This window comes from Ostrea edulis, chromosome 10 (assembly GCF_947568905.1).
Source record: "Ostrea edulis chromosome 10, xbOstEdul1.1, whole genome shotgun sequence".
In the NCBI taxonomy this organism is placed as follows: domain Eukaryota; kingdom Metazoa; phylum Mollusca; class Bivalvia; order Ostreida; family Ostreidae; genus Ostrea; species Ostrea edulis.
The window spans coordinates 810641-832454 of record NC_079173.1 but is presented as its reverse complement, the minus strand read 5'-3'; the positions used below and the strand labels follow the sequence as shown (position 1 = coordinate 832454).

At 38.8% G+C, this 21814-nt stretch overlaps 2 protein-coding genes across 26 annotated transcripts in view; one reads left to right on the top strand and one right to left on the bottom strand.

The window, feature by feature from the left end:
* LOC130050842 (uncharacterized) overlaps window positions 1-21814 on the bottom strand; it is a 152972-nt gene that overhangs the window by 119283 nt on the left and 11875 nt on the right. For 4 of the 25 annotated variants that reach the window (XR_008799122.1, XR_008799108.1, XR_008799123.1 and 1 more), the window contains 7 exons: window positions 21065-21266; window positions 19327-19669; window positions 16300-17703; window positions 13813-13877; window positions 12168-12285; window positions 10234-10736; window positions 6949-7047 (listed from right to left, as the gene is read on the bottom strand). The exons of 2 other annotated variants lie outside the window; for them this stretch is intronic. The gene's annotated coding sequence lies outside the window, so the exon portion shown is untranslated. Of the gene's footprint in view, window positions 1-6948; window positions 7048-10233; window positions 10737-12167; window positions 12286-13497; window positions 13620-13812; window positions 13878-16299; window positions 17704-17909; window positions 19670-21064; window positions 21267-21814 lie in introns of those variants that run through there. 19 more of the 25 variants (XR_008799117.1, XR_008799118.1, XR_008799115.1 and 16 more) reach the window with 15 other exon arrangements.
* Window positions 8760-12137, top strand: LOC130046574 (E3 ubiquitin-protein ligase TRIM36-like). The gene is made up of 2 exons (XM_056151612.1): window positions 8760-8840; window positions 9073-12137. Exon 2 carries the CDS (start codon window positions 9104-9106, stop codon window positions 10763-10765), a length of 1662 nt encoding a protein of 553 aa, XP_056007587.1. The 5' UTR covers window positions 8760-8840; window positions 9073-9103; the 3' UTR covers window positions 10766-12137.

Genomic DNA, 21814 nt, shown 5'->3' with positions numbered 1-21814 from the left:
AATAATAACACGGTTTTTTAAGGTTTTTGTCTTTATATTTTTGTATACCATTGCATAATGGTGATGAGATCCAATAAATTGAATTGAGTACATGTAGTCTTGAAATATCACAAAGTAAAGAGTTGACAACGATTGAAATAAAAATGCAGACGTTTTCTCGTTTATTCAGTAACTCAATAACTTGTGCGTCTTCTGAATGAAAGTTGTAAAACAAACGTACTAGGTTTTGGTCAGTTGTAACATAATACGGAGGTAAAATTCATCTAATCTCCGCTAGCAATGGGTTTTGAGTCAACTGTGCCTTCGTGCACGAATAATCTCGGCTAGTGAAGATGGAAAAAAAAAAGCCTAGATAGTCCGCGCGCCTGCATTATGAAGGTGCAATCGAAGAATTATCCAGTAAATCCAATGATGTTGCAGTATATATAGCATGTATTTATTTTATTTTTGACTGAGAGGGAGATAGACAGCTAAGCACGTAACATCGTTTTAGAAAGGGGGGGGGGACTCATTCATTAGTCCTAACCCGGACCAGCCGAAAAATTTAACATGTTAAGAAAACAAAATGGGAAATAAAAAAAAAAATCAGAATGAAAGGGGATGGATAATTAATCAGAAAGAAATTGTATTTTCAAGATTTATACTGAACGTATCAAACTTCCCGTATCTGCATACATTCATGAATATTATAATCAATGATTACCAATGCTCTCTCTCTCTCTCTCTCTCTCTCTCTCTCTCTCTCTCTTGCTTTCATTATCTAATGCATCTAAAGATTAAATTAAAGATTTTAATAATCGATAGCGTATATGAATAAAAGCAAATAATCGTTAAGTCATTTCTGTTTATATTTATATTAGTTTTTTTTTTCATGAACTAGTTGCATACTTGCATTTGACACCGAGGATTTACATCCTTAAATATTGATTACAAGCACGAAGAATCGGAAAGGGTGTACTTTGAAAACTTGAAAGGTTTTCGTAATCGGACAATTTAAGCACCATTTTTGTTGTTATTTTATTGCTTGTCAAGAAATTTACACAACTTAACCGGCAACATACCCCTTCTGATACATTGAAAAATATAAGTAATGTTAGCACGGGGCTCTATAAAGTTCAATCTGCAGTTTGATCATACTTCGCCATTCAATAACTTATTCAAAATAAAAAAAAATGTTTGTCGGGTTAGCGGTACTATGATGTATGACTATAACAATGACCTGTGTGTAACTTGTACATTCCAGGCAAATTCGAAGGGGTTTTCGCCTCAGTAGAACAATGGGGGTCAGCTAATCCGTGTATTTGAAATCAACAGAAGTGCTTAGCTTCTTGCGGAAAGTGTGAAATATATTGGGTCGGCGCAAGATACCCGTGATCTTAGACCAGATCTGATATCACGCCGACCCAATATATTTCACACTTTTCATGAGAAGTCAAAACCCAAACTAGCTAACCGTAATATAGTTATACTGTGAGAAAGACCCTAGGAATTTGCATGGTATATACTTATACAAAAATCATTGCATTATCCAGACACTCCCGATGAACATTTTTTTTAATGAAAACCTCTATCAAAGTACATCGAACATAAGTCTCGGTCAAATGTAATTAACTCGGGGATTTTAAAAATAAATCAGTCGATGGTTTGTATTTTTGCTTCTATTAATTACGTAATAAATTAATTCCAATTTGTTAATCATCGACAATGCTCTAATTTCTATATTGGATCAAGTTATATTTGTCAAAATGCATATCAACACAATATGATGGAGGTAATTATGTTAAACAGCCATTTGTGAGAGAGAGAGAGAGAGAGAGAGAGAGAGAGAGAGAGAGAGAGAGAGAGAGAGAGAGAGAGCACATGGGTAATTATTAAACATCCCTATCACATGTTGTACATGTATGTTTTTCATTTACTGAATATACTAATTCGCATTCAAAACAGAAATTGCCTGCAAGTACGCATTATTTAAACATAGAATTTAAGAATATTTTAATGAAGAAAGAAGACTAAAAGAAAAAAATTCAAAACCAGGTTTTCTTAAAAACATGTTTGGTATCGTTGGAATCGGCTCAATATGCTGAAAAACAATATAAGTATCAGGGGGGGAAATATTGACATTTTTTCTTTTCTTAAAATTCCACCCTTATCTTGATTATTTGGCCTGCGGCACATTTTCACATCTCCCGCAAGACGCCCGTGGCCAGAACAAAGCTCTTAGCAGCTGTGTGTATTCGCAAATAACACACACCGTGGAACACGGAGGACACGGTGTATCTCCGTGGATTTTCCACCGTGGTCTTTCCATGGTGGGGTGTATAAAACTCGTGTCGTGCACTGTATATAGGAAAAATCTTTAAAAATCTTCTTCCAAAGAACCACTGAGCCAGAAAAGCTGAGATTTATATGAAAGCTTCCTGATATAGTACAGATTCTAAATTGTTAAAATCATGGCCCCCGGGGATCGGATGGGGCCACAATAGGGGGTCAAAGTTCTTTTTTTTTTTTTTTTTTTTTGTTGTTGTTGATATAGTGCAGATTCAAGTTTGTTAAAATCAAGGACCCCGGGGATTGGATGGGGCCTCAAGGGGGGCATCAAAGTTTTACATACAAATTTATAGGAAAAATATTTTAAAATCTTCTCAAGAACCACTGAGCCAGAAAAGCTGAGATTTATATGAAAGCTTCCTGATATAATGCAGATTATAAATTGTTAAGATCATGGCCCCCGGGGGTCGGATGGGGCCACAATAGGGGGTCAAAATTTTGCATACAAATACATAGGAAAAATCTTTAAAAATCTTCTTCCCAGAACCACTAAGCCAGAAAAGCTGAGATTTATATGAAAGCTTTCTTATATAGTACAGATTCAGGTTTGTTAAAATCATGGCCCCCTGGGGTAGGATGGGGTCACAATAGGGGATCAAAGCTTTACATACAAATAAATAGGGAAAATCTTTAAAAATCTTCTTCTCAAGAACCATTGGGCCAAAAAAGTTCACATTTACATGAAAGCTTTTTGACATAGTGTAGATGCAAGTTTGCAAAAACCATGGCCTCCAGGGGTAGGTTTGGGGCCATAATAGGGACTACGGTTTTATATGCAAATAGATATGGAAAATCTTCTGATATGGACCAAGGTGACTCAGGTGAGCGATGTGGCACATGGGCCTCTTGTTAGAAATGGTATCTTAGGCCCCTGTGAAAATTACCACATGTAAATAAAATTCGCCTCCCCTTTGATGTAGGCTTTCAGCTTGACTGATATGCAGTTTTAAAAGCTGGAAAGGGGGGGGGGGGTAAGTAAGCAAAATGTACATATCCGAAGTTGATTAAATACCATGTGCAATTAGTTTCAGATCCATAAATTTCAGAACGGAGAGTTACAGTATCAGAGGTCTGGCGAAACACACTAAACAAGGGTGGGGTCGCTGGCGTTGGATCCACCTTTAGGCATAGATACATTGTTTTAAGAAACTGGTGTCCGAGAAATTTGAATGCAGAAAGAGCTCTTAACCTTTTATTTTATCTCTAACTGCTGAGGTGCGAGTACTTTCAATAATGGATAAAGTTACATAGTATACCATATCATATGAATGCAATTAGGTAAGATATATATACATGTGCTATTAAAAATTATTATTGATATGTAGTGAGTCTAAATATAACTCTATACATTTGTGGTGTTGCTAAGACGGGGAATTGAAAACGGGACGGAAAACAGAATTTTTTATACAATAATATCAGGAGGAGGTCAGCATTTTGTAAACTCAAAAGGCTTATGAACAAGGGAAGCAGAAATTACAAAGAGAACGGGAAGACATACTCAGAATCCACCGTTTGATATACTACATACAAATACACAATATCCACATGTATACATAGCTTTGTCTTTAGAGCAAAAAATACTGAAACGTGTATTTATGCCGAATTTTAACCCTCTGTTCTAAAATTTATGGATCCGAAACTAATTGCACACTTCGGATATGAACCCTGCTTACTCACCCCCTTCCAACTTTTAAAACTTTGTATCTGTCAAGCCGAAAGCTTACATCAATGGGGAGGCGAATTTTATTTATATGTGGTAACTTTAACAGGGCCTTAAGATACCATTTTTAATTATTATAATCAACAGAGTTCGGTTATGCAACATTATTAATTATTATAATTGATAGAGTTCGGTTATACAATCAGTTTCGTCTCGTTTCGGTGGGTTTCGTCTCGTTTCGGTGGGTTACGTTTCGGTAGATTTCGTTTCGCACTTTACAGGTACCCGATGTAGGTCGAACCCGTTTAAAGTTTTCCCACAGTGCGATGTTTTGCTATTGTGACGTAAAAAATCGCTCTGGCACACGGCACTTAATCCTGTTTTCTGCTGTTACATAGCGATCTCTTATACATGTATGTGGCCACAAATTAACGGACTATCGGAGTGTCGGACTACCGGACCGTCGGAATACTGGGCGGTCACCATGGGAGAGCATGTTTGCAATGAGATCAGTCTCTCTCCCATTTACATTTTCTGATGCGAGGAAGCTTAATGCGCTTTTTATACACCCTCCGCTGTACTGCGTACCAGTAAAGTGTTCTGCCCGCACACACTAATTTAAAATAGCTAGTTGAGTCTATCGATCACAGAGAGAGAGAAAGAGAGAGAGGGGGGGGGAGAGAACGGGGTTTGATAAATTTACAAAAAGACATATACATAAAAAGGTGCAATCCCCGCTCGATATGTAACAATTTACTACAAAGTGTTGCACAAATGGCGACGCTATGCAACAAAAATAAGAAGGAAATAGAGTTACATAGCGTCGCCGTTCATTGTCACACATCGTGTCGTATCAAACAGATCTGCCTAGGAGCAGGCATATAGAATCAGGGGGCGGGGTTATGCCACACATTTATGACTACGATCGTTTCCTGGGTTTTTTTTTCTTGAATGAAGATAGATCATTAGCTAACTCCCCTCTCCTATTTCTGAAGGACATCACACCATTTATTTCAATTCAAAACAAAATATATATAAAGATTTTTTAAAAAAAAAATTTTTTTAAAAATGTTTGTATTAGAAACGTTTTGGAAATAGTTTAACCCCATATTCACCGTAATGTTTTTCTTGCTTCTACTCCCGATTCGATGTTCAAATTTGGTCGGCTTTTATCAGAACTCCCCACGGTAACGTAATGTATCACAATAAACGTGTTAAAATTCCAAATTTTCAACAAAAAGCGCTGTAGCTTCACCATTCAGCGGCGAAAGTAATGCTACAATAACGTCATAGGCGATCTGTTAGAAGCATTTTCCTAAATAAACTCTCATCTCCTATAGGGGCCTCAACTTACATCTGGATCCTGACTTGTAACTACCCCGGATCCTGACTTGTAACTACCCCGTCTTGACTCTTAACTACCCCGGATCCTGACTTGTAACTACCCCGGGTCCTGACTTTTATCTACCCCGGGTCCTGACTTTTAACTACCGCGGGTACTGACTTTTATCTACCCCGGGTCCGGACTTGTAACTACCCTGGGTCGTGACTTTTAACTACCCCGGATCCTGACTTTTTACTACCGCGGGTCCTGACTTGTAACTACCCCGGATCCTGACTTTTAACTACCCCGTCCTGACTCTTAACTACCCCGGATCCTGACTTTTAACTACCCCGGATCTTGACTTGTAACTACCCTGGGTCGTGACTTTTAACTATCGCGGGTCCTGATTTTTAACTACCCCGGGTCCTGAGTTGTAACTACCCCGGGTCCTGACTTTTAACTACCGCGGGTCCTGATTTTTAACTACCGCGAATCCTGACTTTTAACTACCGCGGGTCCTGACTTGTAACTACCCCGGGTCCTGACTTTTAACTACCCCGGGTCCTGACTTTTAACTATCCCGGATCCTGAATTGTAACTACCCCGGGTCCTGACTTTTTAACTACCCCGGATCCTGACTTGTAACTACCCTGGGCCCTGACTTTTAACTACCCCGGGTCCTGACTTTTAAGTACCGCAGATCCTGACTTTTAACTACCTATAGATACTTACACAACACTTTGATTAACCGTGGTCTTTCTGTTGTTTTGACGGTGCATCTTTATAATTCTCACGTAAAAGATTTTTCCCTGTGGTGGCCCAGCCTATTTCATGGAGTGGGGGGGGGGGGGATCTACAAATCTGCACTACCCAAGGATTAACCATGGTTTTCGTATACACTTGAAAAGAAAGTTCTAAACAACGAGATGTTTGTAACACACATATGTCCCTCATCGTGCAAAATTGAAAAGGGTGATACATGCATATTCAATTGATAGTAGTATCTTAAATTCAAAATACTGAGTAGACAATATCTTCCTAGGTGTATGTCAAGAGTGGATTGACCATGTGACCTAAAATTCAATAGGGGTCATCTACTCCTTATGTTGTACCGCTGTACCAAGTTTGGTGTCAATCAAGCAAATCATTCTTAAAATATAAGAGATAATATATTACAATGTCCAGTTCAATCCCTAGCCTTTGACCTTGTGACCTCAAAATCAATAGGGGTAATCTTCTCCTGAAGATGTACCAGTATACTAAGTTTGATGTCTGTCAAGCAAAGGGTTCTCAAGAAATTAAGTGGTCAGTATATTACTGTGTCCAGTTTCACCATTGACCTTGGTCCATGTGACCTCAAAATCAATACAGGTCACCTTCTCCTGAAGATATACCAGTGTACTAAATCTGATGTCTGTCAATCAAAGGATTCTCAAGAAATTGAGCTGACAGTATATTCCTATGTCCAGTTTGACCCTTAACCTTTGACCGCATGGCCTCAAAATCAAATAGGGTCGTCTTCTCCTCAAGATGTACCAGTGTACCAGGTTTAATGTCTGTCAAGCAAAGGGTTATCAAGATATTGAGCGGACAGTATATTCCTAAACTATTTATGAAATAAAACGCAAACACGCAATATAGGATAAGCTCGCATGCGCGAGTGCAACAGAAGTTTAATCATACACGTGTAAATGTACATAGATATCTGGAGGTTCATTGTTCCACTCAACTCAATCTACAACAGAAAAAAGAGTAATAATACAAAAACATGTAACGTATTTCATGTCATTTCCTCACTAGAGGGCGCGTGATGCAAGCTTCACTCACACTCAAACATACACAGGTATTTTACCTATTGTTTATCTGTACACAGGTAAGCTTTCTATTTACAGGGAATGGATGATATGTAAGTGAAAGCTTGAGTGATGAGCCCTCTGGTACATGTAAGACAATTATTTCAATAAGCAATGTAATCTGATTCACTGATAAAAAAAAAAATAGCTGGCGTGTGGATTCAAATTGTTGAATTTTAAAGCAAACTTTGTGTGCCATTAAAACCACAGGCACTTGCATCGCTTGGGGTCGAATTCACTATATAAAGAGTAATCTTTATATAGTAAATTCGACCCCAAGCGATGCAATTGCCTGTGATTAAAACGACAGGAACACTTCAATCCCGGATATATGGTTTCCGATCATTTTTTATAAGCTTTATGTTTACATTTCCGAAATCAAAGTCGCATATCATTGTCGGCAATGGTAATATTTCTATACTATACGCCTGAAAAATTCTCGAGAGGGACGCCTACAAAATATACCCCCCCCCCTTCCCCTACACAACCAAAACTAGGTGAAAGGTGAAGACAACGAACAGTGATCAATCTCATAACCACTATACAAGCAATACAAAATTGAAAATAGAGAGATGTGTAAACGCGGATCCCTGGATATACCAGAGATGGAATCAGGTACCGAGGAGGAGTAAGCATCCCCTGTTGACCGGTCACACCCGCCGTCAGCCTCATATCCCGGAGTTACCCGTAGTCAAAATTAGTGTGCCAAGAACGGCCTAACAATCGGTATAAAACAAGTCAGACAGCATTTAACCCAATGTATTATACCTCTACACATGTGAGAATCTCCCAAAGTCTGTAAAATTTTGATTAGCGTGTTCAGTTTATTGTCAGTATACACAAAAGTCTGTAAACTTCTTCTTGTCGTGTTAAGTTCATTGTCAGTATACAGAAAAGTCTGTAAAATTCTGCTTAATATATAGGTAGTGATTGTTCCTTAACTAAGCGCTCAATGGGACTTTGTTTATTTCTGTGAAAGTCACACGTCACTCACATACATGTAAGTTTGTTTGGAATTTGACACTGGATAATAGCGAGAAGAAATTTACAACGTCGCGCCAGCATAGTCACGATAAACAACCCTCAATGTAAACTAGTCTTTGTCACGATAAACAACCCTCAATGCAAACTAGTCTTTGGCACGATAAACAACCCTCAATGCAGACTAGTCTTTGGCACGATAAACAGCTCTCAATGCAGACTAGTCTTTGGCACGATAAACAACCCTCAATGCAAACTAGTCTTTGGCACGATAAACAGCCCTCAATGCAGACTAGTCTTTGGCACGATAAAAAAACCTAAAAGTTACGTCCGTAAGTGCTTCACCTAAATCAGGTGTTGTCTATATAAAACTTTGTCCAAACTGAGACAGTAGTGATTACTATATGCCCCCCCCCCCCTCACACACACACACACACACACACACACACACAGAGGCACAATTGATATTGCGAAGTATTTTTCTACACGGACTATAATGAAGGTATTTATACATTGAAACAATTCTATCTCCTGACGTCAATGTTGACATCGTTACCAGTATGATCTAGGTCAAAACAAACTTTAAAACTCTATTTAAATAGATAATGTATACAGGCTGACGCACCTCACAAATATTTAATCACAGGACTAGACGGAAGGTCGATATAACAGGGAGGCCATGTTGGATTTTCAGGTGAGACAAACTTAATATCCATATTTGTGTGATCAATAAGATAGATCTGCTCATTTTTAAAATAATTTCACATAACTCTGAAGAGGGGGGGTGGGGGGGGGGTGGGTATTCAAAATGCATAGACGTCTCTGATATAAATGATGGCAGTTTATACAACATACTGTAATTCTAGCTGGTCATGTGTTTCAATAAGTCAAACTCTTTGATTAAAATTCCCTAATTTAATTAACAGTGAACTCCTCATGTGACCCCGGACATCAGAAATGGACCCGTTCCGCAGAGCCCAGATTATCCTATTGTGTGACCTCTGTAAAACTGCCCACCTACAGAGTCACTGTGAACGTTGTGATATAAATCTATGCCAGACCTGTGTTGGGAAGCACCTCTCGGATTCGTCTATAAGACACAAAGTCGTGCTCTATAAATACAGAAAATCTCTTAACTACTCAACATGTCCAGACCACGTCGACGAACTCTGTAAAAATTACTGTGAGAAATGTGACCTTCCTGTCTGTTCTACCTGCGTCTCCTCAAGTAAACACAAAGATCACGATATGTCAGATATTCTGGAAAAACTCAGCGCTAAAACAGAAAGTTTACAGAAAGATCTGGACGAACTCGAGAGCAGAATTTACCCGCGATATGAAGAAATGGCGTCCGGTGTACAAACTGAGAAAGCCGAGTTAGAAACGAATTACGGGAAACTGACAACAATTGCCGATCAACAAGGAGAAATCTTACACTGGGAGATCACCGCCATTGTCAACCAGCGGAAATCCGACATTCAGGAGATGAAAATCAAACACCTATCTACCCTGAATAAAAATACAAATGAAATCACACAGAAAATGGCGGAACTCAAACAGATCATGTCCGACTTGAAATCAATCCTAAAATCAAATGACGTCTCCTTAACCTCTACTTACAAATCTAGGAATTCCGAATTTAGAACATTACCGCCTAAAGTCCGAGTTACAGTACCCAGTTTCTCTCCTCAGAAAATAAACAAAGATCAGCTCAATGAAATGTTTGGTTCTCTGCCGCCATTATCCATTAACACAGAACATGGCGACACAATGAAGTCATCAGAAGCTGTATCGTCTCCTCCAGTCAAACCACTGCTTGATGAGCCGCGCGTCACCGCCGCCATAGACACTGGGTATAGGTATAGACAACTATTCAGTGTTAGCTGTCTGAGTGAAGATCAAGTCTGGACATGCGGGGAGAGCAAAACCATGAAGCTGCTCAACCTCCAGAGTGAACTACTGACATCAATACAAACCAAGTCAGGGAACAAACCACACGACATAGCAGTGACACGGGACGGAGATCTTGTTTATACTGACTATATAGATAACACTATAAACTTAATTAAGAATAAACAGATACAGACCGTGATCAGACTACAGGGGTGGAGACCTCTCTATGTCTGCTGTACCGCGGGTAACGACCTCCTGGTTATCATGGACAGTGATGATTGGAAACAATCCAAAGTCGTGCGTTACTCCGGCTCCACAGAGAAACAAAGCATTCAGTTTGATGATCAGGGGCGTCCTCTCTATAAATCTGGTGACAGTAAATACCTCAGTGAGAACAAGAACCTGGATATCTGTGTGGCTGACTGTTTAGCTAGTGCAGTAGTGGTGGTCAATCAGTCAGGAAAACTCCGATTTAGATACACTGGTCATCCCTCTAATACCAAGCAATCATTTGATCCAGCCGGCATCACTACAGACAGCCAGAGTCACATCCTGACAGCAGACACTGACAATCACCGTATCCACATCCTAGATCAGGACGGACAGTTCCTCCGTTACATTCACTGTGATTTAGAAGATCCATTCGGTTTATGTGTGGACATCAGAGACAACCTCTTTGTGGCTGAGTTTGACACTGCTAAAGTGAAGAAAATCCAATATCTATAAACACAGTGTTAATTACACAGCTCTACAGTGTTAATTACACAGCTCTACACAGTGTTAATTACATGTCTGAAACATGTTCATTAAATATCTTTACAGTGTGTGTTAATTGCAACATCATGTTAATTGCATCACTTGTTAATTTCAACCCTGTGTTAATTACAACCCTGTGTTAATTACAGCCCCTTGTTTGTGATGTGTAATTAACATGTACTTCTGCTAGCAAGTTTACTGAAAATAAGTCATTCACTGGTGTTTAGTAAAACCTGTATTGTGTTTAGTAAAACATCATTAATCTTAGTATACTAATTACTGATCCAAATGTGTTACTAGTTAATTATCTATTTATTTACAATCTTTTGTGGACTAATTTGACTGTTAGTAGTTATCTATATACAATCTTTGGTGGACTAATTTGACTGTGTTACTAGTTATCTATATACAATCTTTTGTGGACTAATTTGACTGTGTTACTAGTTATCTATATACAATCTTTTGTGGACTAATTTGACTGTGTTACTAGTTATCTATATACAATCTTTTGTGGACTAATTTGACTGTGTTACTAGTTATCTATATACAATCTTTTTTGGACTGATTTAACTGTGTTACTACAGTACCCGCAACGTTATTCTTGACATTCCTATCGTGCTCTATCGTGTGTATATCCTATCGTATCGTGTATCAGGTTTTCCGTTTTCTATCGTGTTTTGCGTTTATCAGGTTTATCGTGTATCGTATTTTGCGTGTATCAGGTTTTCCGTTTATCGTGAAATCGTTTATCGTGTAGCTTCGGAAACTGTCGGGATCGTATATAAAATCTAATGAAAAAGTACGATACTTTCCGAAACCTTTATTCGTTTTGTTAAAGAAGCTATTTTTAGGAATCGAGGAAAGACGGTATATTTGAAGGAGAACATAAAGTTGTCGATTTTAAGGCAGAAGAAGAGCTATTTGTCTGTCCAGAGAGAGAGTGAAAATTTATCACAATTTAATTCTAAGTAGTCTGGAAAGTAGGACAGTAAACCGAGCACAGTAAATCTGAAAGCTCCTTCATCTGAAGTTCATAAACATTTGTTGGCTAGAAACAATTATTTGTAATTAACACTAACAGAAAAATAGGGAGTTCCGATTTGAAAGGAAAAATCAGTAAATTACATTGTTTATCACATACATGTATATTTTAATAATGGTTCTTTTTCTTCCGATTTTTTTTCACCTGTATGCTACTTATATAGCAACTGCTGAACTTGTGCGCGTCCTTATATCTGATTTTGTGTATCACTACTAATTGAACATTTTTCTTTTTGTTAATTATGTATTTCAATATGTGTTATAAATTTCAATGTATATATTAGATAAACATGATACAGAGTTCAGTCTTACATTATTACTGAGTACTTACTTAGATTTGTAGTACTGTAACAGAGAGTGACCCAAACGTCCAGTCTTCATCACATATCTTCAGATTCAAGGTCACAGTCTTCTGTTGACCATCAATAACATCACGACACTCCATAGTCCTACAAAATCAACACAGACAAAGTGTATTCATATCAAACCGAACTGTTTGTAATTCAGCACTAGAGTCCAGTCTATTACATTGTGTATTTAGTTTGATTTAGAATTGAATCCAAGACCCCTATACAACTAGTCAGGTGTTGTAATCACTGAGCTACCATGACCAGTCTATCGAGACCCTTGTATTACTAGACAGGTGCTCTAACTGAGCTATCATGACCAGTCTATCGAGACCCTTGTATTACTAGTCAGGTGCTCTAACTGAGCTATCATGACCAGTCTATCGAGACCCGTGCATTACTAGACAGGTGCTCTAACTGAGCTATCATGACCAGTCTATCGAGACCCGTGTATTACTAGACAGGTGCTCTAACTGAGCTATCCATGAAGTGGATTTCCGTATGATCCATGAATATCGGTCTGGATAGCTCAGTGGTTAGAACACCTGACTAGTAACACAGGGGTTTCAGATAAACTGGTCATGGTGGCTCAATGGTAGATTGTTCACTTTATAACTGAGACGATGGAAGTTTGAGATGCCTTCATGCCACGTCAAACCAAAGATGCGAAACCTAAGATGTAAACATTGGTATTTAGATTTATTCTAAAGTGTTCTTTAATTTTTCCAAATTTGGTAGGCCAAAAATGGCATATTGTGGGTCATGTTCTTTTATTTTTCTATTTTCTAATGATGAATTATCTTCAACAACAAGAGGTACTGTGAGTAATGCTCACTAAGAATACCCCCCGCTTACCCCAATCTCCCAAAGGGTGTTCCATGCGATGAATAAAGCCGTTAAAGAATTTAAATGGAAACCATATTGCTACTTCGATGTCCAGTGCACATGACCTTTGACCTTTTGACCCCAAAATCCATAGGGAACATCTTCATCCCATGAGTAGTCCATATGTATGATATGGTGACTGTAGGTGGAAAGGATAACGCTTTAGAGCCCGGAAACCATATTGCTACTTCGATGGCCAGTGCACTTGACCTTTGACCTTTTGACCCCAAAAATCGATAGGGAACATCTTCATCCCATGGGCAGTCCATATGTATGATATGGTGACTGTAGGTGGAAAGGATAAAGCTTTAGAGCCCGGAAACCATTGCCTCTACAGACGGACGGACGGACAGACAGACGGACAACCCGATTCCAGTACTACCCCCCCCCCCCCCACCTTGTTGCGAGGGGTATAATTAGCAATTTTACTTGGTTGTGAGATGGCTTCCAGATCACTCTGTTGTTAGAACACCTGACTAGAGATTCTGGGACCCTGGGGTCAAATTTCAATCTGTTCCATTGCTTTTTCTGAACGTAGGATATAAGCGTGTCTACAAATATGCATGGAGCATTGAGCTGTGCTACAGTCTATACGAGACAAATGCCCCCGCTTGTGGGGCACAGTAACACACATCTGTCACTTATCAAATTAACAGAATTGACTCATACTGCCTCCACTATGTTGGGGCTTGGTCAGATAGTCAGAATATACTTTAACTGTATGCTAATGTTCCACTGACTAACCTCATGTTTCCCTGGATCTGGGAGAACTTGAAATTTCTGTACAACCAATCACTTCACGCCAAATTCTACAAACAGACCAAGGATGTGTCAAAATTTTTACAAATAATGCAGAAAGTTAATCAAGTGATTATGCTGAATCATTGGTAGCTTGGTGATAAAGTTAACTAGATACATTGCCTTGACAAACAGGATTCATTGATTAAGATATCATATTCAAAATTATTCAGAAAAGTCAATCAATCACTGACACGACATTGACCACAGTTTCATCTTCAGTATTCATGATTTTGTATTAAATCTAGTCACTTTGCTGTTCACACTTAAACTTCTATCTTGGATAATATCAGACAGCTTTAAAACAAGAGGGCCATGGGACACATTACCCACCTGAGTCACCTTGGCCCATATTTAAAGATTTTCTCTAAATTATATTTCACATGTAAAACTTTGATCCCATATTCTGGCTCCAACTCACCCAAGGGGAACATGATTGTGACAATTTAAATCTGCACCATGTCAAGAAGTTACCATGTAAATTTGAACTTTTTTTTTGTTTTGAATTCTACAAGATTTTCCCTGTATATTCACATGGAAAAATTTGATCCCTTATTATGGCCCAACTTACACGGGGGAGGGGGGGAAGGGGGGGGGGGGGGGTGGCATGCTTTTAATAAACTTGAATCTGCACTATGTCAGGAAATTGCCATATGAATTTCCACTTTTCTGGCTATTGAGAACAAGAGGCCAACAGGCCTTATCGGTCACCTGGATGCTAGTGGAAAAAGTATCACTACTTCCATGGGCTATGAAATCTAGAAAAAAAATTCCTGTTCTGAATATGTAAGCTACATTCTAATGTTCAGCAATAGTATACAATAACATGTGTTCTTAAAACTTCACTGCCCTCAAAAGTGCATACACTGAAGAAAGGCTTTAAATAATAGGTGTGTTAACATCAAAACATAAAAATATATGACTAATTTGGACTCATCCTAACGTCATAACCCTGGGTTGTGAATTTCACCATTTTTTGTATATCCATTTCTGCTATTCCTAAGTATGCATTTAGATTTGATACAGTATCAGCAAACTTACACATAAATACTATATACCAAGTTTGGCGTCAAAACCCTTACTCTGGGGAAAATCAAATTTACAATTTTCGTAAAAGACTTCCTGCTCCACCCATTTAGTTTCAATTTAGTACCAAAAGCACTAAATTAAATGTTTTCTAAGTGTTTTACACTTAAAAACTATATAACAACTATATAACAAGTTTAACCCCGCCCTGGAGTCAGAAACCCTACCCCGGGGATCATGAAATTTATAATTTTGGTAGAGGTCTTCCTGCTCGACATCACTATGCATTTAGTTGTTCTTACATGTGTGTGGTTCTTGAGAAGATTTTTGAAAATTAGTCATTTTGGGGCAGTTTTTGCCCTGTTCCTAAAGCACCAGGGGTGCAGGAATCCTGAAATTTATAAATTATGTTCCCTTTGTTCCAAAAATGTTTCAAGAATTGGAATGATATTAATCAAGGAGAAGTTAAGAATGTCTATTGTTCACACACTTAATAACTGACCATTTTGGCCCCACCCTGATACTTAAACTCCTAAACCTGGGGTTATCAAATTTACAATTTTGGTAAAGGACTACCTGTTCTTTCTAAATATCTTTTTACTTTCAATTTAGTATCAATAGCATAAATGAAGATGTAATTTAAGTGTTTTACACATAAACACTATATAACAAGTTCTGCCCCGCCCCTTTGGACCCCAGGGGAGCTGGAGCCCTGAAATTTACAATTTATGTCCCCCTTGTCCCTATGATGCTTCATACTATATTTGAAAAGAATTGGACTGGTAGTTATTAAGAAGTTAAAAATGTTCCATTGTTCACGCATGACGGACAGACACCAATTGCAATAGGTCACCTGAGTTTACTCAGGTAACCTATAAAGGTTTTTGAAGATTTTTTCTATAAATTTGCATATAAAAATTTGCTTCCCTACTGTGGCCCCACCCATCCCCTGGGGCCATTATTTGAATAAACTTCAATCTGCTCTATGTCAGGAAGCTTAGGATCCATATAAATTTGAACTTTTCTGGCCCAGTAGCTATTGAGAAGATTTGTAAGTGACCAAACCCTATTTTTGCATTTTTGTAACCATCTCCTTTTGATGGGGACATGGCCCTTTATTTGAACAAACTAGAATCCCATTTGCCCAAGGATGATTTGTGTTAGGTTTGGATTAAAGCTGCTGAGTGGTTCTGGAGATTATGAAAATGATGAAAAGTTTACAACGACAGTGACAATGACAGACAATGGGGGGTTTTGATCCGAAACGCCCACTTGAGCCTCTGACTCAGACAGGTGAGCTAAAAAAACATCGGTAGATATATTGGAGAAACACGAATGCCCCTGCTCTATGACCAGTTCATGGTGGAGACAAAATATGGCACATTTTGCATAATGCCATTAACAAACCTGATATTTTTACAGAGTCTCAGGAAAAGTACCCTCATCAATCAGCCTTACATCTCTGGTGACCGCTACTCTACAATATGTCACAGTCTCAGGACAATTCCTCGTCAATCAGCGGGACTCTTCCAGTGACCAATACCCTGTAAAATTTATTCGCACATTAATCACAAATTGACTTAATAACACCACTATATTATGCTTAAAGGGGCATAAACAATATTTGGACTAAAAATTTCTAATCTTATTTTTTCATTTGTAATATTTATTATGTTTAACTGGGGTATTTCTAATGGTCAGTAAAACTTTGGATGGTCAATTCTTGAGTTTTAAATGAGATACAACACTCTCAATTCTTAGTTATGTAAACAGGGCCCGTGTGATGTTTTTGCAAGTTTGTTACAGTTTGAATTTTAATTTACTTCACAAAAGAATTGTATTGGATGAACATTTAATGTAAGATTCATGTAAACATCCATATTTGCTGAATCTGTATGTCTGAATTATGTATAAAGCTTTAATCACCGAACAACAAAGTGTATGTTTCAGAGAACTTTTTATGTTTAAAGTTTCTTTTCCAACAAGTTTCAGATTTCAAAAAAGCCCCCATCACCTATTTCATGCCTAATAGAAATGAAAACAAAATGCCTCCCTCCCTCATCTGGTTTTGAGAAAATTGGCCTGAGAACCAAATAATTAATTTCAAGTGCCCTAAATGTTGATCCCCTATTGTGACTTTACCCTACCAACTTTAGAATGATTGCATATCATATATTGTCCTACTGTTTTGTTTTTTGTTTTTGAGAAAAGATTTTCAAAGATTTCCCAATATATCCCTATGTAAAACAGTGCTTCTTGAAAAGATTCAAAAACGACTCAATCCTATTTTTGCCATTTCTTTGCTATCTCCTTTGGAATGGGTTGAAGCCCTATAGTTGAACAATCATGGATCCCTTCATCCAAGTATGGTCTGTTCTAAGTTGAAATTGGGTCCTGTGGTTCAGGAATCCTGAAATTTACAACTGATGTCCCCCTTGTCCAAAAGATGCTTGGTATAAAATTTGAGAAGAATTTGAATGGTAGTTATCAAAAAGTTAAAAATATTCGACTATTAACACACGACAAAGGACGCAGACCAATTATTATAGGTCACCTGAGTAAACAAGAAATACGTAAAGTTTACAGAAAAAGGGGTGGATGGGAAGGAGAGATAATAAATTTCACATCAGCTTATACCGGATTTATCAAAAATATATAGCTTAAGTTAAGTGAAAAGGAAGAATTTTACCCACTCTATTTGGAAGACTATTTCCAGAAATGAATCAGATGGTAAGACAGCCTCTTTCTGCTTGTAGGAGGAAGGAAGTGTTCCTGTGGTCAGGCTGTCATCATCTCCTGAGACCCAGGAAGCTGAAAAAACAAAGTGTCAATAAGTGCTGGAATGACCAGAAATCAGAAATCATTAACCTTTGACCCCATATTGAGGCCTCATCCTACTCACAATGTGAACAAACTTGAATCTACTCTATGTCAGGAAACTTTCATGCATATTTCAACTTATTTGCCCCAAATTTTCTTAAGAATAAGATTTTGAAACGACCCCACACCAGTTTTACCTTTTCTTGATTATTCCACCTTCAAGTGGACATGTTTCTTGGTTTGATCTTAAATCCAGGCAAAGAGGCTTTGTGCCAAGTTTGGTTGAAACTGACTCAGTGGTTTTGGAGAAGAAGACAAAAAAGTTTACGGATGGTCAGACAGACGTATGATTGATAAAATGAGATCAGAAAATTTCACTTGAGCCTTTGGCCCAAGTGAACAAAAACCAATTTGGTCCCACCCTGTTACCAAAACACCTCTCCCCAGAATCATGAATTTTGTAACTAAATGTGGGGCTGTAATGAAGATTCCGTTTAAATCAGTAAATTTTTGGTTGCTTTTGCCCCCCCCCCCTCCCCCCCCCCCCCCCTAGGAGGTCACAAGTCCTAAAATTTAGAATTTGTGTCCCTCTTGTTCCAAAGATGCTTCAAATTCAGTTTGAAAAGAAATGAAAGTCAGTTATCAAGAAGAGGTTAAAATGGTCAATTGTTAACAGTCAATAGACGACATTCAACTATGGACACAGACAATGCATCCCCTGTCGACGGTCACACCCGCCGTGAGTCCTATATCCTGATCAGGTAAACGGAGTTATCCATAGTCAAAATCAGTGTGCCAAGAACGGCCTAACAATCGGTATGAAATACGTCGGACAGCATTAGATCCAAACAAGAGGTACTGTGAGCAATGCTCACTAAGAATACCCCCCGCTAACCCCAATCTCCCAAAGGGTGTTGGTAATAGGTAAAAATTCAGTATTATGATCCAATAGGTATCTAGGAACACAGCATCTCCATGCAATGAAAAAAGCCGTTAAATGAATTTAAATGGAAACCATATTGCTACTTTGATGTCCAGTCTGCGTGACCTTTGACCTTTTGACCCCAAAATCGATAGGGAACATCTTCATCCCATGGGTAGTCCATATGTATGATATGGTGACTGTAGGTGGAAAGGATAACGCTTTAGAGCCAAGAAACCATGTTGCTACTTCGATGTCCAGTGCGCTTGACCTTTTGACCCCAAAATCGATAGGGAACATCTTCATCCCATGTGTAGTCCATATGTATGATATGGTGACTGTAGGTGGAAAGGATAATGCTTTAGAGCCCGGAAACCATATTGCTACTTTGATGTCCAGTGCCCTTGGCCGTTGACCTTTTGACCCCAAAATCGATAGGGAACATCTTCATCCCATGGGTAGTCCATATGTAAGATATGGTGACGGTAGGCGGAAAGGATAACGCATTAGAGCCCGAAAACCATTGCGTCTACAGACGGACGGACGGACAACCCGATACCAGTATACCCCCACCCCCCACAATTTGTTGCGGGGGGGTTTAATGATAGGTTGTAATAATAATTACAAACATGATTTATCTAGTCTGAGGGAGATAACTGTAGGAGTTGTAACAATATGAGAAAATCGAATACTTCTCCGACTCTTCTTTCAGTAAATGAAACCTCACACTGATTGCTACATCTCAGCAAGACAACAGTAATGTTTATCAAAGTGTTCAGCCTCCACCAGCAGGTAATGATGAACTGGGAACAATTCTTCTATCCACCGACACTCCTAATCTCCACCAGCAGGTAATGATGAACTGAGAACAATTCTTCTATCCACCGACACTTCTACTCTCCACCAGCAGGTAATGATGAACTGAGAACAATTCTTCTATCCTCTGACACTCCTAATCTCCACCAGCAGGTAATGATGACCTGAGAACAATTCTTCTATCCTCCGACATTTCTACTCTTCATATCACACAAGTCACTGCAAAAATCCAACGATACGTTATGGCAAAAACTGATAATTTAATAAATGAGGCTGATATGAGTAAAAGATATTTCCAGCTGGTGAACGTCAAGACCCTTAGCAGAAATGAGTCTTCGCATGTCGCCCATGATGAAAGCGATTCAACACCCAACCCAACCCCCCCCCCCCTTACTCGGGGATGGGTGAGGGTAGATGACATGTACAATAACCCCTGTGCTCAGGGTGGGTGAGTGATGACATGTAAAATGACCCCCTGTACCCGTGAGTGATGATATTTACAATAATCCCTGTACTCATGAGGGTGAGTGATGACATGTACAATAATCCCTGTACTCAGGAGTGGGTGAGTGATGACATGTATAATAATCCCTTGTACTCGAGGGTGGGTATGACGTTCTTCCAGCCAGCAACACAAACTGTATACTCCTTTGATAAGTATACCTTCTCGAAAATTAAACAAGAGGTACTGTGAGCAATGCTCACTAAGAATACCCCCCGCTTACCCCAATCTCCCAAAGGGCAGGGCTTGAAGCTAACTTTTTATGTCACCAGTCCAGTCGGACTGATGGGGTATAATTTCAACCAGTCCGCAGAAAATTTTACCAGTCCAACAGAGTTTTCCAGAAATAATTAAACATATTTCATTAATGTTATTAAAATGAAATTAAACTCAATATGTCGATCTCAGATAATATTGTAACACATAAATGTGGAATTTATATTTATGAATCAGATTCGTCTGATATCTACAGATCGAAGCATGCCAAATGTGTGTATAAAATTTCATAAGTATATTTTCCAAAATGATGCTTTAGAAAATTAACCAGTCCCATCAGACTGACTAGAACAAATGTCAGTCAGTCCGCCAGACTTTTAACCAGTCACAGACTGACGGGCATATGTTAATTTCGAGCCCTGAAGGGCATTGGTAATAGGTATAAACTACCTCTTTTCTGAGTGTAAAAAACAAATGGCATGACAAACCGAACCATATTGCTACTTCGATGTCCAGTGCACGTGACCTTTGGACCCCAAAATCGATAGGGAACATCTTCATCCCATGGGTAGTCCATATGTATGATATGGTGACTGTAGGTGGAAAGGATAACGCTTTAGAGCCCGGAAACCATATTGCTACTTCAATGTCCAGTGCACTTGACCTTTGACCTTAAAATCAATAGGGAACATCTTCATCCCATGGGTAGTCCATATATATGATATGGTGATGGTAGGTGGAAAGGATAATGCTTTAGAGCCCGGAAACCATTGCGTCTACAGACGGACGGACAGACGGACAGACAGACGGACAACCCGATTCCAGTATATCCCCCCCCCCCCACAACTTGTTGCGGGGGGTATAATTAGTGACAAAGAATAGACAAGAACACTTACTAAATAATAGCACTTTTGTAGTCCTGGGCATGTGGTTTAAGCATTTCAATACATCACCTGGAATACGGATGCTGTGGGGACTCCTCTGAGAGTGACCTTGAAGTACAGGTGGTAACCACTGACCGGATGACCCAGACAATGATCCTGGTCAAGCGGCAAATTCTTCCTACCAGGCTTCGGAAAAAAACCCACTGTCACTTGTCTGAGAGAATAAAAATGTTAATCAAGAAACACAAACAACTTTCACAGGTGATGCTGGGAAGAACCAAAGCTAACAAGAGACTCATGGGCCACATCGCTCACCTGAGTTACCTTCGCCCATATCTAAAGATTTTCCTTATATATATGGATGTAAAACTGTTATCCCTATTGTAGCCCCAATCTAACCCTTGGGGCCATGATGTTTACAAACTTGAATCTGCACTATGTCAGGAAGCTTTCATGTATATGTAAAATTGTTTGGCCAGATGATTCTTGGAAAAAAGATTTTAAAATATTTCCCTATATATTTGTATGTAAAACTTTGATCCCTTATTGTGGCCCCATCCTTCACCTGGGGTGGGGGTGGGGGTGTGGACATAATTTTAACCAGTTCTCCAAGTCACATCTGCTATCAGGTTGCAAAATGGCGACTTAGAAATATTTCTGGTTGCCATTTTCAAATTTCTAGTTGCCATGTTCAAAATTTCTAATCGCCGTGGTAAAAGATTTTGTAAATAAGACCTACAAGTTTTTATTTCAATTTGAATA

Coding starts and splice junctions, on each gene's coding strand:
- LOC130046574 (XM_056151612.1), top strand. CDS start 9,104: ATGGACCCGTTCCGCAGAGCCCAGATTATCCTATTGTGTGACCTCTGT.